Here is a 15,350-nt window from a genome sequence, read left to right as displayed (position 1 = left end):
TTTCCTCTTCCAGTGCTGATGAAAAGCTGAGCAGAGCAAACTTGGTGCTTCTCCCTCATCGGTGAAAGCAGTATGGCACCAGTTTGGGGAAGAAGTGCACCACAGAATGGCACACTTCTACCCTCTGTTACAGCTGTATTCAAAGGGAAAGTCTATACTATGACAGCTATAGGGAAATGACCTAACAAAACATGATACAAAATCATTCATTTCAAAGTAGAAGAATGAGAAATACACCAGCAAGTGGGGTCCTTTCTTCAGCTGGGGACCGTAGGTAACCCAGTGCAATGCCCATGTTAATAAGCATGCCATAGCTTTGTTATTCATAGGTCCTTTATTATTATTCCTGAGTCCCTGACTGGGAGACTTATTCAGTGGCTGGTTCAGAAAATAACTCCCTACTGTAATTCAGAATATGTTCTTTATCTGTTAAAATTAAAACAGTATCTGATTAACTTAAATGGCTTGTGGGCAATATAAAATGTCTTAAACAATTGATAGTTAGTTTTTTTGTTTGGTTTTTTTTTTACAAATAACCCTAAATCTTTTTCCAGTCATTACATGTCTTTTTTGTGAAATTCACACTGAATGTGTGAAGCTTTGTTGATTTTGTTTCATTTACATGGCTGGCTTTAAATGTGGTATTTAACTTGACAGTAAAGAACATTAAAGGTCTCTTGACTTGATTGACTGATCTCTCTTTTTTTCTTTTCTTGTTTTTTGAGACAAATATTATTCTTTTGGCTTTTGGAGACTTGCAACAGCACTAGATTTGGTGTTTCATATTAGATATGCACACTGCCCATATTCTCATATTCTCCAAAATGCCTAATTGTTCAAGGCCCTACCGATGTATTTAGTCTCACTGAAGTAATTGAAAAAACTTTCATGCCTAATAGCTTTGAAAGAATGGGCCTAAATCAAGGGGTGGCTTTGGGAGCAGTTGGTCATGTTGGGGTGTAAGGATGATGAAGGGGGTTTATGAATGTCACCTTTACTTGATGATGACTGGATCAAGGTAGTTTTGAACTTTGCAGATAGCCCATTGATGTGTCAAAGGAATCATCACCTATTTCTTTTTTTTTGTGCTCAAATGCTTTTCTGATTATCGCAAAGAATTTTTATGTAGCAAATTAAGTGTTTTTGAATGCAGCTTAGTAAGAAAAAAAATTCATTTTGTATTGTTCTGAATTGTTGAACACTATTTTGTCTTTTAAATTTCTGGTACTTTTCGAGTTTCAGTTTGACATTATACTATGAGCTGCCTCAAGAAAGATGAATTTAAAGACATATTAAAAATGCTTACTTTCAGTTGAACTTTCTAGTTAGCAGCCAGGGGTAATAATAATTATCATGTGATAAGAAAACGATTTAAGTAATTATGGATTGATTACTTAAGTAGTGGTTAAAGCAGGGATTGAGAATAGACCTGCAGCCACATTTTCTGCCTTAACTGCATGGCATAAAATTACAATTATTCAGGGATTTCAATGGAATTTCTCCATATTTACATGGGTACCTTCTATCCAAATTTTTGTCTTTAACTTCTCTTTTCAGATCTGCTGGAGACTTTATATAACACAGTGAGCAAATCGCTGCTCTGTTTTTATAAAGTGGGCAAGGTAGCACTTACCTCATTTTCATGGAGTATTTTTAGTTCCTGGTTGACAATGACATTCGAAGTTTTACTGGTGTATTTTCCAGGCGGTGTGTTTCTTTAGGGGACTCTTCTGGATAGGTTGATATCACTTGGCCTTTAATGTTGGCCAGTAGACACACCACTTTCTGTAAACCCCATGAATGCATTTACTTGCTCTTATTGACTAATCATGAAATGCTAATTAAACTTGTCACACAGTAATTACATGACTATTTAGCTGTAGTTACTATTCTATGAAAAGCAGTGCTTCAAATTGGATAATGATCTCTATGTCATTATGTGGCAACTTCAAACTTTTTCTTTCTCCTTTATATTAGTATGTTTTGTGTCAGATTTATTTATGTAGACTTCTTTTTAAAATGTCAACACTTAATTCTTTGATTCAGTACTTTTGTCAGGATCATTTGTTCCTGGAGAGATTAATAAATGAAAAATTAAATATGTGTAGATTATAGTCTGCGTGGCTTTTTTCCATGAATTGTTTCCCCTGCGGAGTTCCTTTTATCCATTTTTCTAATTTCTCTTTGCTTCTTTAGTAATGCTTTTGGATAAACTCATTTTACCATTCGTTGTTTAATTCTGCAATTTAACCAAGGATACTAACACGCTGTGCCTATTGTTTCTGGCTTCGAACCAAGATTTTGTTGGCATCACCCTTTGTTTATTAGCATTAAAATACCAGTAATTGAGAAGAAAGAAAATTATTATATTAGCATGCGACTTATCTCAGGAATTCATCTTTGCAAAGATTGTGAGGTATCTTAGACGTCTTTCTACTACAATGTTGACAACATTTTTTTTAGGAGGAACAATTTGGAGTACATAGTATTTGAGTATTGTCTGTCTTGGAAATATGCTACATAGTGTCATTTACTGGTTTGTGAAAATTTCTATACAATCAATGTTTCAGAGTGGTTTTTCTAACCTGTCTTCAAATTTCATTCTTTAAAGGCAATTTAAACATTTTCTTAAGAAAATAATTCATTTTTTTAGAAGAGCTTGCTGAATTATTCCTAAAAGTACTATGAACTCTTACATCAAAGCAAACAAATTACATTACAAAGATGATGGATTTCTCTGTGGTAATTCAACGTTCAAAGTGTGCTTAAGCAAGTTAACTTTCTTATGATGCTTGCTTGAGCTTTTCCTTAAGTTCAGTACTTTGTTGGAAAATAAAATTTAAAGATCATATTTAATACAGTCTAATAAGAGTCCTCTTTAATTAAAGACTTTCGGTACATCTATTCATTCATTCATTTTGTACTGTAGGTTGAACTTCAGTTTCAGTTAAATCGCTTACCCCTCTGTGAAATGCATTATGCCTTGGACAGGATCAAGGACAACAGTATTTTGTTTCCAGATGTCAGCATGACTCCCACCATACCCTGGAGTCCCAACAGGTACAAAAATGCAAACGTTTTAATATGAAAGATAGTACGTTACTGCTGTGTTGAATTCCTCCATTACAGCTGGCTCAAATCTACCTTTAAACCGGAAGTGTCTTTTTGCTCTTTATTGCATGTGATGATGGGTCAGTGAAACTGCTCTAAATAGAAATAGAAAACTGACCCTTTGAGCATTAGGATTGGTAGGTCAGCTTTACCCATTCTCCCCAAAGTAAAATTGTGATTGTTATAAGCACTCCAGTAGCATTGCAGGGTAGAAAACTGAAGCATAATTTTATTATTTACTGATTCTGTAACTCTTTACTGAATACCTGTATAATGTTTTATAGAAATCCAAGTAAGTGCCAGTCCTAACTAGCTTGCAGTTTAAGGGCCCAAAATCTTCAGTTTGTACTTGCATGAATACTCCTATAGCCTTGGCAATGACACTACTGGAAGGAGCTCATAGCAACAAACCCACAGTTAGACATATCGCTGGAATGGGTCATAAAAAGAGGTGTAAATATGGGAAGGACCAGCATTGATGGCATTGCCAAATAGGTGTGAGATTTTCTGTGAACATCTTGTCAGTTTCTTTTATGAAGTGTAAAATCTCCAGATTTTATTAGTAATTTTGAGAGCGCCAGATCTGCAACGTGGGCAGCAGTGGCAGAAGAAAGGGCAAATAGGAAAGCATAGCTGAAAGAAATTCATCTGACAGAGGAAACAGAGAGGGCCTGGATACACTACATATTTCTGATATAACTTACGTTGGTTTTGCTCACTGATGTAAGTTGCACTGAGATCTACAGCAGACGTGCACAGTTAGCGCTGTTGCAGCACTTCCCACCAGGTGGCTGGGTAGTAGATAATAGTTAATTTGCATTGAACAGCCTTAGGCTAACTATGCATACCATGCCTTATACTAATGTAAATTAGACCAGTGAGTTTTTTCTGCTGTGCTTTGTTAGCATGACTCTACACCAGGTTCTGGTATCCAAGTCTGGGAGTTTGTTCCAAGTCTTTTTTTTTTTTTTGGAAAAGTTATAAATTTGCTTAATCCCATGGCACATGGCAAGTTACCTTCGGTGGGCTAGGGGAGGCTGGGGCCAGCATTGGGCTGGCCCCAGCAGCCTTACTTGGCATCTTAGGGGCAGCAGTGGTGATCCTGTTGCACAGAGCCTGGCCATCAGTGTAGTGTGGCTCCAGCCGGCCAGGCTCCAGCATTGTGCGGTGTACACTGCTGCTGTGTGCACCACTCTGCTTTTTTTTTCTGCAGGATATCTAGGGGTCTAAAAACCCCTCTGCGCTGTTCCCTTGCAGTTCAGAGAACAACTGAACATGTCGTATGCCATGTACCACGCAGCTGTGTTTGGACGTGGCCTGTGCGTCCATACTCTGAAGCATTGGAGCTCATTGTATCGTGACAGTTATTTGAGGTGTTGGGAGGAGCAATAGAAAGGCATGAAGTCACTTTGTTGAGGCAAATGGCAGGGAGATGTTGAGGTACATGAGACTGACAGCAGGAGCTGGAAAAGAAGCAGTCTTGCAGATGAGACTGAAGAGTGTGATTATGGTGCAAAGCAGACCAGAAACTAACTCAGGGATGCAGAGAGAGAGGTGACTTGGCCAGAATGGGGAGCAAAAAAGGTGATATAATTGCAGCTTGTTGCATAAACTTGAGGACAGGAAGAGAAGAGAAGAGCTGGATGCAGCAGTCCCAATTAAATTTGATTGGTGGGTGGTCCAGAGGTTTTGCAACAGAGGTAGAAAACAAGGGGCGGGGGTGGGGGGAAGCTATGGCGAGTCTGCTGCAAACTCCCATTAAAGTCAGTGAGAGTCTTTCCACTGACTTCATTTAACTTAACTGTTTCATAAAGAAAGAATGGAAAGCATTTAGTAACAGCTTGGTTGTGGGAGAAGAGGTGAGTAAAACTGAGTTGAGAGAGAGCTCTACCCTTTGTGTATACAGTCATTACAAATGTTTGTAGTAACAGGGACAAAAACAAAATGGTCCTTGGATTGTCGTATATGCACATTATTTGATTACATTTAACAGATTTGCTATATGTTACTAGTGGAATGATTATGATGTCAGGTGGTTAGCTATCTGCCAGTAACCGCTGTGCAAATTAGTTTTATTAGTAAAACCAGATATGTGCTGCACAGTGTGAATTATGTTGAGAACAAATGTAATGCATATACAATGTTTCTTGCATTTGCTGTGATCTGGCTATTCAAAATTCCAAACTGTGACTCTAATAAAGTATCACTTCTGACTCAGAATTTATCTGCTCTCTTTCTCACTTCGTAAGGAATAAAATCTTTCATCCAAACTTGCCAGCATCCAGGAGGTTAAATTTTATAAATTCTAAAACTGGAGTAACAAAAGGATAAAATACGACATTGAGTAGAAGTGACATGGAGTAGCATGTGTTCAAGCAGCACATTTATTTGCCAAAAATAATGCTCCTTGACTTCTTTTCCCCCCAGCAAATCAATGCAGAATTATGCAAGTGAACTATTTTTGCAAATTAAACAAAATTCAGTAAAATTGATGGTTTTGAGTAACTTGTACAAGCATTTTTAAAAATAATTTTTGAATGATTCCACAATAATTCCCACTCTACCAGGTATAGGCTTTTGGCTTCTTTCCCGAGGAAAAGGAACGCTTGCACTTTCCTAAAGATTTATGTTGGGGGGGTGGGGGCAGGTTTTCTAAGATTCACGTTACATGTGGTCATCCGTCTTTCATTCATTACAAAATAAGTGCACATGCCATTTATGCCTTCTATAATCTCTTTGTAGATCTGTGTAGTCCAATGGGAGACGGTAAGGGTATGGAACTTTTTTTTTCATTTTGCTTGTACCTGGTAACATACTGTTCTTAAAACATTGTTAAGGTTACAGGAATGACTGTAAAATATTTTTTGCAGAATATTATTTTGTGTCTGGTTACTGGAAAGTAGTTTTTACTGAAGATGCACAAAGCAGAAAAATGCAAGATTGGTTTTGAAACTAGATCAGCATCCTTTAGCAGTAGTAATTGGAGTATACTTTTAATATGCAGGGATATTGTGGCTGGGACATTTTTATGTATATGTAACATATGACATTTATGCTTTTGCCTAAACTGAACGGACATGTCAGCTAATCTAGATATTCCTTCCTTGATATCTGTCAGATACGATAATTAGGAGTGGTTGATTTATAAAACTTTTTTCATCTTAATTTTGTTTTCATTTTCTTACAGTTGATAGGAGGGTTGCTTATGTTTTCCTGCTTTTCAACAAAATGTGGAGTTATGGGTGAAATGTGTTACAGTTAAAGTACTTTATTCATTGTATATTTCTAAATAATGCTTTGCACTGTAGTCTACTTACATAATTATTAAATACTTTTCATTGTTTATGTGAGATTGTTAAATAGACCATATTTTATTAGCTCTTTAAGATTTTTATGAACTAAATGCTATGAATCCTTTTTCTGAAAGAAAAGGGCCAAACTCCTTTTTGTTTTCTATCTCAAAGTCAACAGATTAGTGTCAGAGATGAATTTGCTTTGGTAGCTTTTTCTTCCTGTTTTTTTAAACACATTCTTAGGGCCAGATTATTAAATTATGTAAATTCTTGTGGTTTTGCTGAGGTCAGTGCAATGATATTTTATGCCATTTAAAGGTCTGGCTTGTAATGTCTTAAGTTTTTGTATTTCTTGATTGACTCGGGCTCTCTTCCCCTATCTATAGTTTTTCTTCTATTTTTGTTTTACATCCCTATCACCTTTCAACCAGTTCTTAAGTTCTTCAGGCATCTAGTTGTTCATAATAGTCTTGTGAGTTAGGAATTCAGTTAATTCCCTCATGGTTTTATCCTGTATGCTAACTACTGCTCAACACAAGTTTTCCAAGTCCAGAAGAATTATAATGCAAGTACCAAGACAGATTACATTGCAAAAGTATGGCCATATGTTCAAGAATGACAGGTGGTTCTTACTCTTCATGCCTAGTTTTAAATCTGTCAGTGAGCGTATTAAAAATGGCATAGGCAAATCTTTAACCTCTTATATTCATTGGAACTTTCCTAAAGTAATTTCCTGTTCAAATGCTGATATCATTATCCCAGTTACAGTAACAAAGCTTTTTTTAGATCTCAGATGCATTTTTTTATGGTAAAGAATGATAGTGGAGAAAAGCTTTCACTTAAATGGGTGGCTGTAAATTCTGTTCTTTTTGCTTTTTTTTGTAATTAGACTCGGGCCAGCTGTGCCAGGCCCTGAGCTTGGAGCTCTGTGACAGCTCATAGAGCATGTTAACTTGTTTAAATGGATACCAAATCTAATTCTATTGAAAACTTGGCAAATTAAGTTTATAGGTATTGTTTGGCTGTGTAATGACAATAGGAGGTTCGGCTTGAAGTCTGCTTAAATGCGTTGTCTCTGTAGGGGGTTAAATGTATACTTCACAGAAGTATATACTGTGAAGGTTTATTACCGTCAGCTTAGCTGTGTAAATTGAACTGTAGTCATTCTGCTTGTGGAAAATTTACTGGTTAATCAAAAACTTGAGCAAATCATTAAAAATCAATAGACTACCGTAACATTTTTAATTTCTTCAAATCCATTTACATTCTCTATAGCTTAATTTCTGATTGACATGCTGTTGCCATTTTTTCTTGTTTAAACACACTTGCTTTTTTTTTTCTGTACAGACAATGGGATGAGCAGTTGGACCCTCGACTAAATGCAAAGCAGAAAGAGGCTGTTCTGGCTATCACAACTCCACTTTCAATACAACTGCCTCCTGTTCTTATCATCGGTCCCTATGGGACAGGCAAAACATTCACTCTGGCTCAGGCGGTCAAGCACATACTCCAACAACAGGATACTAGGTGAGCTGGAACACTATATAGAGAGCAGCATAGTGAATTAGAGATGAAATGCCATTTTGACTTAAATTCAAACAAAAGTTAGCAGTATAGAATTTCCATCCAGCTTAAACCCCCCCCCATCCATCATTGTTTTGAATAGATACTGCAGAAGTAACTTTATAGTCTTAACAGGTATTTAGTATATAATTTAACTGAATTTGACAGTATATAGATTACGTGCCTTTTCCTCAGCATGGATCAGTGTACTAGAAGATGAAGGCTGTTCTTTACTTAAAATGCACATTAGATTAAATCCCAAAATAATTATTTAAAAGTTGTGTTTAAAGTTTAAATCTTTTCATAAAAGAGAGACTGAGTAAAAAAAAGCATCAAGGAATCATAAACCATGCAGAAGGTTAGTCATTAGTTTCATTGAGAGAAGTATGCAGGAAGATGGCCACTGTTTCCTTTTTTTTGTATTCTACTGCTTTGAATTGTTTTCTGTTTCTTCATTGCTTTTTTATTTGCACCATTTATTCCAGCAGGATTCTCATTTGCACCCATTCTAATAGTGCTGCTGATCTCTACATAAAGGATTATTTACATCCATATGTAGAAGCAGGCAATCCCCAGGCAAGACCTCTCAGGTATTTTTTAAGGCTTATTATGTATCTATAAAATACTATTCTTAAGAAAAGGTGTCTATAAAAAAAGTTTAAAGAACTTTTAAAACTTAAAAGCATATTGGCATTTACCAGCAGTGCCTTTAAATAATCCAATCTCTGTAATGGATTGTGAAAAAAATGGAAAGTGGAAATATCATCCACATGATTTTGTTTTATACATTAAATAAAGACATCCTTTTTTAAGCTTTTATTATTCCTGTTGAAAACAATGTGTCTTTCCTAGTTGAGCAAACTTTTGATATGCTCCTCTAAAAGCTACTATGATAAAATAAACTGGGCAGTAATTTGGTTTTAATTTGAAAAAAAAGGTTGGGTACACATCTGTTCATGACAAGTTGGAAACCGGGGCTACCCACCTGCCTTTTTGAAGAAAACGCTGTCATAGAAGCTGTGTATTTAGAGAATCATGTGAAATTGGTTTGGCCTCTTCTAAGAAGTCAGTTTAAAGTAATTTGTGTATGTGGTTAAGTATGATTGATGTGGGTATCTTGGGGGATTTAGCTATGGAAAAACTAAGGGGATGAGGTGGCAGAGTTGAACCCAAAGAGAAATTTATTTATGGTTAGAGGAATGCCATTTGGAAAATATTGCTTAGTGGTTAGGCTGTATAATATACTGTATAATATAGTGCTAGTTTGTTATATTTTTGTCTAAAGGTGTGGAAATGTGTGTATATCTGAGCATCAAGATGTGAATATGCTGTATTAATATGCCAGTTAACATAAGGTTAAAATGCTGCTATCTGAAAATGACTGGTCAAAATCCTCCCAGACTTATACTCTACACCAGTAGTTTTCAACCTGTGGTCCGCAGACCCCTGGGGGTCTGCAAACCGTCTAAGAGGTCTGTAAAAGATGACTATGATCAATCAAAAGTATGTGAATAGCCACGCTTACAATTCAAAGGGGTCCGTACCTCCATTCAAAATTTTTTAGGGGTCCGCAAATGAAAAAAGGTTGAAAACCAGTGCTGTTGTTGAAACACATAGGGTTGTAAAGATGGGCCAGATTCACAGCTGTTGTGAATTGTCACAACTCCATTGATTAAGATGAGCGATGACATTTTACACAACTTCTAAATAAGGCCCAGAGTGACATAAGTGAAAGCAGATATACATATTTATTTGAATTACCTCAAATGTGATTGTATCTTAGTAGTGCTGTTTGTGAAGCACTTTGGCGAAAAGGCATTATGATATATTGTTAATTTTGTTCTCTTACTATTAGTGGGAGAAGCAGGGAAGTAGTCTATAGGTTATAATAGCTGCGAAGTGGGATCCGCTGTATTGAGGCTGCAATGTCAGTCGCAAGGACATTGGTACAGGAGACAAGTATTTGCCTTACTCTTGATCCAGGGCTTCTATTGATGTCAGGTATACATTCAGTTACTTAGTGCAGCACTTGATATACATCTAGATTAGTAAAAATAGATAGATAAATTCATAAAATTTGCAGTGTTTTTAATGATAAAGTCAGTACTCTTCTCTGCCAGTAAGGCAATTTATTCTGCTTTCAAGCACATTTCAGATTAAAATTCAAATATGACTGCTTTTAATTTTAAAAAGGTCATTGAATGCTTTAATTTGAATATAATTGTCGCTGGATTTTGATCACTTCAGAAGGTGTTGCTGTAGGTTGCATGTGTGATTATTCAAATTATTATTTTACTCTTATGGGAATTTCCCACTTTTTTCTTTTTTTTTTTACTGAAAGTGACACACATGTTTATACATTTCTGAACTTCTTAAACTTGTCCTTTTAATAAGGTAGCTAAGCTTGCCTGAAAGTTAACTGATAATGAATACTATAGAATGGAATTACAGCAGAGTTGATAGATCTGAAAGAAAAAGATCTGAAAGATCTGAAGCTATGGCAGATTCCCAGTATAAAATCAAATTAGTCATATCTGTAAAGGTCTCCCCCTTGTTTAGAGGAGGATGTTTTCTAGATCGTATTCATGACATACTGGGTATTTCAGAAGCCAGACTGTAAAACCACTAATGCTAGCAAAAGCCAGAAGCCAACATTAGGATATTATTGGTAGCTATAGACTTTCCCATAGATTTTTCTTTCTCTGTTATACTATACTGTGCCTTTAGAAGTCCACCCATACATCAGGAATTTAATTTTAACAGGAACTCAGTGTTGTTCACTGGAATACGTGTTGGAGGGCAGGAAATTGCTTGCAGAAATAAATGGAATATTTCAATACCTTGATGTATACTTACTTGGCACTGGGCACGTCTGCACAGCACGGTTGTTACTGCGCCATCATTTAGTACTTGCTTTCGGAAGTACTAAATGATGGTGCATGGGTATTTTTAGCATCTACATCGCCATAGCGACACACTGTAGTGAGGTAGCTTGTCACTACAGTGACGTAGCATCGGTGTCCCAGTTTGTGCCCGCCAGCGCTATGTTGTCGTAGTGCGTTGCTATGGCAAGGTAGCGTCACTTATAGATGCGCCCCCTGTGAAGGATTTAATTTTCAGTTGGTTTGAATACTGATAAGTTTGCTTGCGGTTATGTAGAAAACCAGGAGCTGCTTGATCTTACAGAAAAAGGATTCAGTTCAGACTCTGTGCTGTGGAAAAAAAAGCAAAAGTTGAATATGTTATTTTTCCAAAGCTTCCATGCCACGTGTGAGTTTCAGTAGCTCAAAGCCTAGGGGTAGTACTCTGATGGGTTTGGCCTGATGCTAGACACCACACGGTGTTTAGAATTGCAGCAGGCATCAAGCATAGCACAAGTGCAGTTAGTACTTGCAAGCTAGCTTTCTATCAAAATCCGCGGATCGGGTTTTGACAGAAATAATGGGGAAGATTGGCTCCCTGAACCTGTGTCTTTGGTACTTACATACCAGTGTTCCACATTCAGGGTTTCACATGCATTACAACAAGTTTTATTTGAAATGATCTCATCTCATGATGTTTGTACTGTCCAGAACTGGACACATCCAAATTCTAATGTATTGTAATTATATCTCACTTGGATGTCTTTAACTTTTGCTGGAGGCTATTGTCCAAAAGACATTGCGCAGGTGAACAGAGCACCGGGCAGGGCTTCACAAGACCTGGATTTTGTTTGACTTTGCCACTGGTCTGCTGGGTGACCTTGGGGAAGCCACTTTTGTCTTTGAATGCCTCAGTCTACCCATCTATGAAACAGAAATAATAGTACTTATTTCTTATGTAAAGCACTTTGAGATCTGAGGGATAATGCTTTATAAAAGCTAGATGGTGTTGTTATTTATTATTTACTTTAATCTAGATTACTGAACAGGGAGACAATTTCTGTCTTCAAAAGAACACCAGCCAGATTAGCTAGCTGTTGTTTTTACTGCTATTTTCTTTTATTTCACAGTACATTAGTATTCAGTTTAGCCACTTATGTGAACTGGTCTAGCATGCAGTGTATTTTTCACATCTGATAGCTGGAGATGACAGATTGATTTTTCATTATTGATATGAATCTCTGAGTTAAATGACTGTATTAGTTACACAATTGTTACGGATTGTGAAATCAATCTAGGTGACAGCCTAACAGTTGAGAGGTATTGAAACAGAAGGAGACGCATTCACAGTGAACAGTAGAATTTCACCGAGGTTCCTGATGTGCCAAGAGAGTTGTGGACTGAAAGCGTTTGAGATGAACCATTGCACCTCTGATGAAAGCCTATGGAGAGGCTTTGAAACCATTGTTGAAGCAGATGATTAATGTTTGCTTTCAGGAGGGCAAAATGCCAACTGGAGTTAAGCTGGAAGTGTTTAGGGCTTTAAGACACAATCACTTGATATCAGTTCCCTCATCAGTTACTGTCCTGTATTTTCAATTTTGCTCTTTGAGGAAGGTTATTGAGAAAGTTGTGATGAGCCAGGTTCAGCTCTGAGAATCCTTAGCTTTCCTGGAGTCCTTTCTTCTTGTATTTAAGGGTTGGCATGGCACAGAGAAAACATTAATTTCCTTTGTCCTCGGTTGGTGATCTTTTTCTGGCGGTAGACAAAGGTCCAGCGTCTGTGCAGGTTATATTGACTCTGTTGTCTGCCTTCAGTACAGTTGATCGTGAGATTATTTGTTGATCTGATTCACGCAGAAGCAGTGTTCTTGTCTTACAATGTTTAAAGGCTGCTGTTGGATCATTCCTTGTCTGCTATGTGCTTCTCTTGGAGAGATCTCAGAGTTTTTGTGTAGCCATTCCTTCTGATTCAATGGGTATGCCATGCTCCTAGAGGAGATTTCCAGGAATTTTAGATCCCAGTATGTTGATGACCTGTAGTTCTGTGTGTCTGGTATTTTCAGCATTTTTTCTTGTCTCTGAGACCGAGAAGAAAATAAATTAGTTAATGCTTAATTCCGAAACCCTCAGGATGATGCTGGTTGGTAGAGGGAAGGTTTGTAAGGGCTGTGCTGTGTTTTTTTGTTGTTGTTGCTGAAGCATGTTCATCTCTTGCTTCCAAATGCACTCTCACACACGCCTGCACCCACTTACTCCTGTTTGCCTTTACCAAATCTAGAAATGTGGCTGTAAGGGGTGTCCTTCATATCTTCTCTTGAGACCTGGCAATGTTGGGGAAGTGGAGTTAAGCATACTTTTAGATTCCTAGGTAACAGGCTCATATCAGGGGTGACGTGTAAGAGGTGTATGTGCATCCCCTGAGAGCGCTGGTGCACCCCCTGACAGCCAGTGCTCCCTGCTTAGGTGATGGGCAGGGGGGACAGGCAGGAGCACCGTGCCTCCTCCTGCGAATGCTGGCTGGAGAGTGGGGGGCGCCAGGAGAAGCACTGCTGGCACTTCTGGGAGCACTGCTTGCGCTTCCAGGCTGGTGAGTTTGGCCGTGGGGGAATCCCCCCGGTCACTGACTAGCCACTGGGGGAGCACATGCCTTCCCTGACTCAGGAGGCACCAGTCGCCCATGGCTCATATTACCATTTTGCCTTTTCTTGCTGTCAGGGACTTAACCACAGTCAAGTTAAGTCACTGTTATCGCTTCCAGGTTAGACTGCTGCACTGAGCTCAGCTCTTGAAGATCACTCAAACGATCTAGCTTGTACAGAATATAACTCCCCACTTGCCTACTGTCCTTAGCCTGTCCTTGAACGTCGCCAAGGCAAAGGTTCTCCACCAACCCTCCCCAGGCCAGCTGAACATCCCTCATGCTATCTGTATAGATGAGGAGGCTCTGGAGTACGTGGAGCACTTTCTGTATCTTGGCAGCCACCGCTCTCAACGGGCTACCATCGATGAAGGAGTTCAGCACCAGGTCAACTGCGGCAGTGCCGCCACCTTGAAGCTGCGACAATGCATCTTCGAAAATAGAGACCTTCAGAAGTCGATGAAGGTCCTGGTTTACAAGGCTGTTGTGCTGACCACCCTCCTCTACTGCAGTGAAACCTGGACCGTCTACCAACGCCACATTAAGACCCTTGAGAAATTTCACCAGTGGTGCTTGCGTCGAATCCTGGGGATCAAATGGGAGGACCACTGGACCAGCGTGAGTGTCCTCCATGAAGCTGCATCCACCAGCATCGAAGCCTTGCTCTTGAGAAATCAACTCCGATGGATGGGCCATTGTGTCCGGATGTCCGAGAACCACCTCCCTCTCCAGATTCTCTTTTCCCAGCTCTCTGTTGGGCAATGCTCAAAGGGCGGCCAAAGGAAACAGTACAAAGACACACTCAAGGTTGCCTTCAAGCACAGAGGAATCGACACCAATGGCTGGGAGGAGCAAGCTGCTGACCATTTGGTGTGACACCACCTGGTCCACCAAGGCATGTACCACTTGGAGGCCCAAAGACTCGATACTGAGGCAGAACAGCAGAGGAAGGGGAAGGAGAAGGAGATCAACCCCGGGGTACGAATCCCACTCCCCCGTGCAACAACATGCCCCCGTTGCCAAAGAATGTGTGTATCCAGAATTGGGCTCCACAGTCACCTGAGGACCCATCAAGGCTGACGGATGTCATCCTCGACTCTGAGTGACTGCCGCTGCCACCTGGAGCAGATCAACATGAGCATATTTAAATCTCTGCCTTGTTCATTTAATCTGCTTCCAACCTGATCTCAGTGTAGTTCAAAAAGGGTTTCATCATCTATTAAGTCATCTCTGGTTTAGAACATAGTTAGAGACCTCCCGTTGGCAGACACCGCAGTGATTGTTTTGTTCAGCCAAGGTACTTTCCTCATAGCTCCTGACATGCACAGTTGAAGATTTATTGGTGGGTTTCTCACTATAGAACTAGCTGCTTTTATTTATTCGATTCAGGGTCTGTCAGACCCTGAGTTCATTGATATCCTTTATCATGATACAAGACATATTTTTGGCCACCTGCTTGTTTGCTGTAATCATTTTTAAAATGCTTTGATCTATACATTGACATTTGCTTTCTACCTTTAATATGTCCAGATGTTGTATCACCGGAGATATTGTAGGTTATTAAAATAATTGCTGCATCAGGAGTAACTTCCTTTCTCTTTTTTGTAAGCACTCTGAGACTAAAGAAGACTTCATCCTTTGTATTCTGTGTGAGGAAAAAAATCAGGTTGAAATCACAATTCTGGTGAAGCATAGTCTCATGAGCCTTTTTCTGTTTTCTGAGAAACCATCAAGTGGAGCAGAATCAGTTAAATGGCAAGGCAGGATATGGTACTTAGTGACTGATGTGCTTGTAGATGACTGAACAGAGTTCAGAGTCCTTTGAGTTATTTACTCTACAAGTGATTAATTGGCTAAATATTGCCCTCACTAAAAATCATT

The 15,350-nt window shown here is 38.7% G+C and overlaps 1 protein-coding gene across 1 annotated transcript in view; it reads left to right on the top strand.

Moving 5' to 3' along the window:
• HELZ (helicase with zinc finger) overlaps nucleotides 1-15,350 on the top strand; it is a 152,983-nt gene that overhangs the window by 47,379 nt on the left and 90,254 nt on the right. The window contains 3 exon segments of the mRNA XM_025196269.1: nucleotides 2,930-3,060; nucleotides 7,752-7,931; nucleotides 8,456-8,557. Of these exon segments, the coding sequence (XP_025052054.1) occupies nucleotides 2,930-3,060; nucleotides 7,752-7,931; nucleotides 8,456-8,557 (413 nt within the window).

This window comes from Alligator sinensis, unplaced genomic scaffold (genome assembly GCF_000455745.1).
Source record: "Alligator sinensis unplaced genomic scaffold, ASM45574v1 scaffold282_2, whole genome shotgun sequence".
Taxonomy (NCBI): domain Eukaryota; kingdom Metazoa; phylum Chordata; order Crocodylia; family Alligatoridae; genus Alligator; species Alligator sinensis.
The sequence above is the reverse complement of the archived record's forward strand: the minus strand, read 5'-3'. Positions and strand labels throughout refer to the sequence as shown.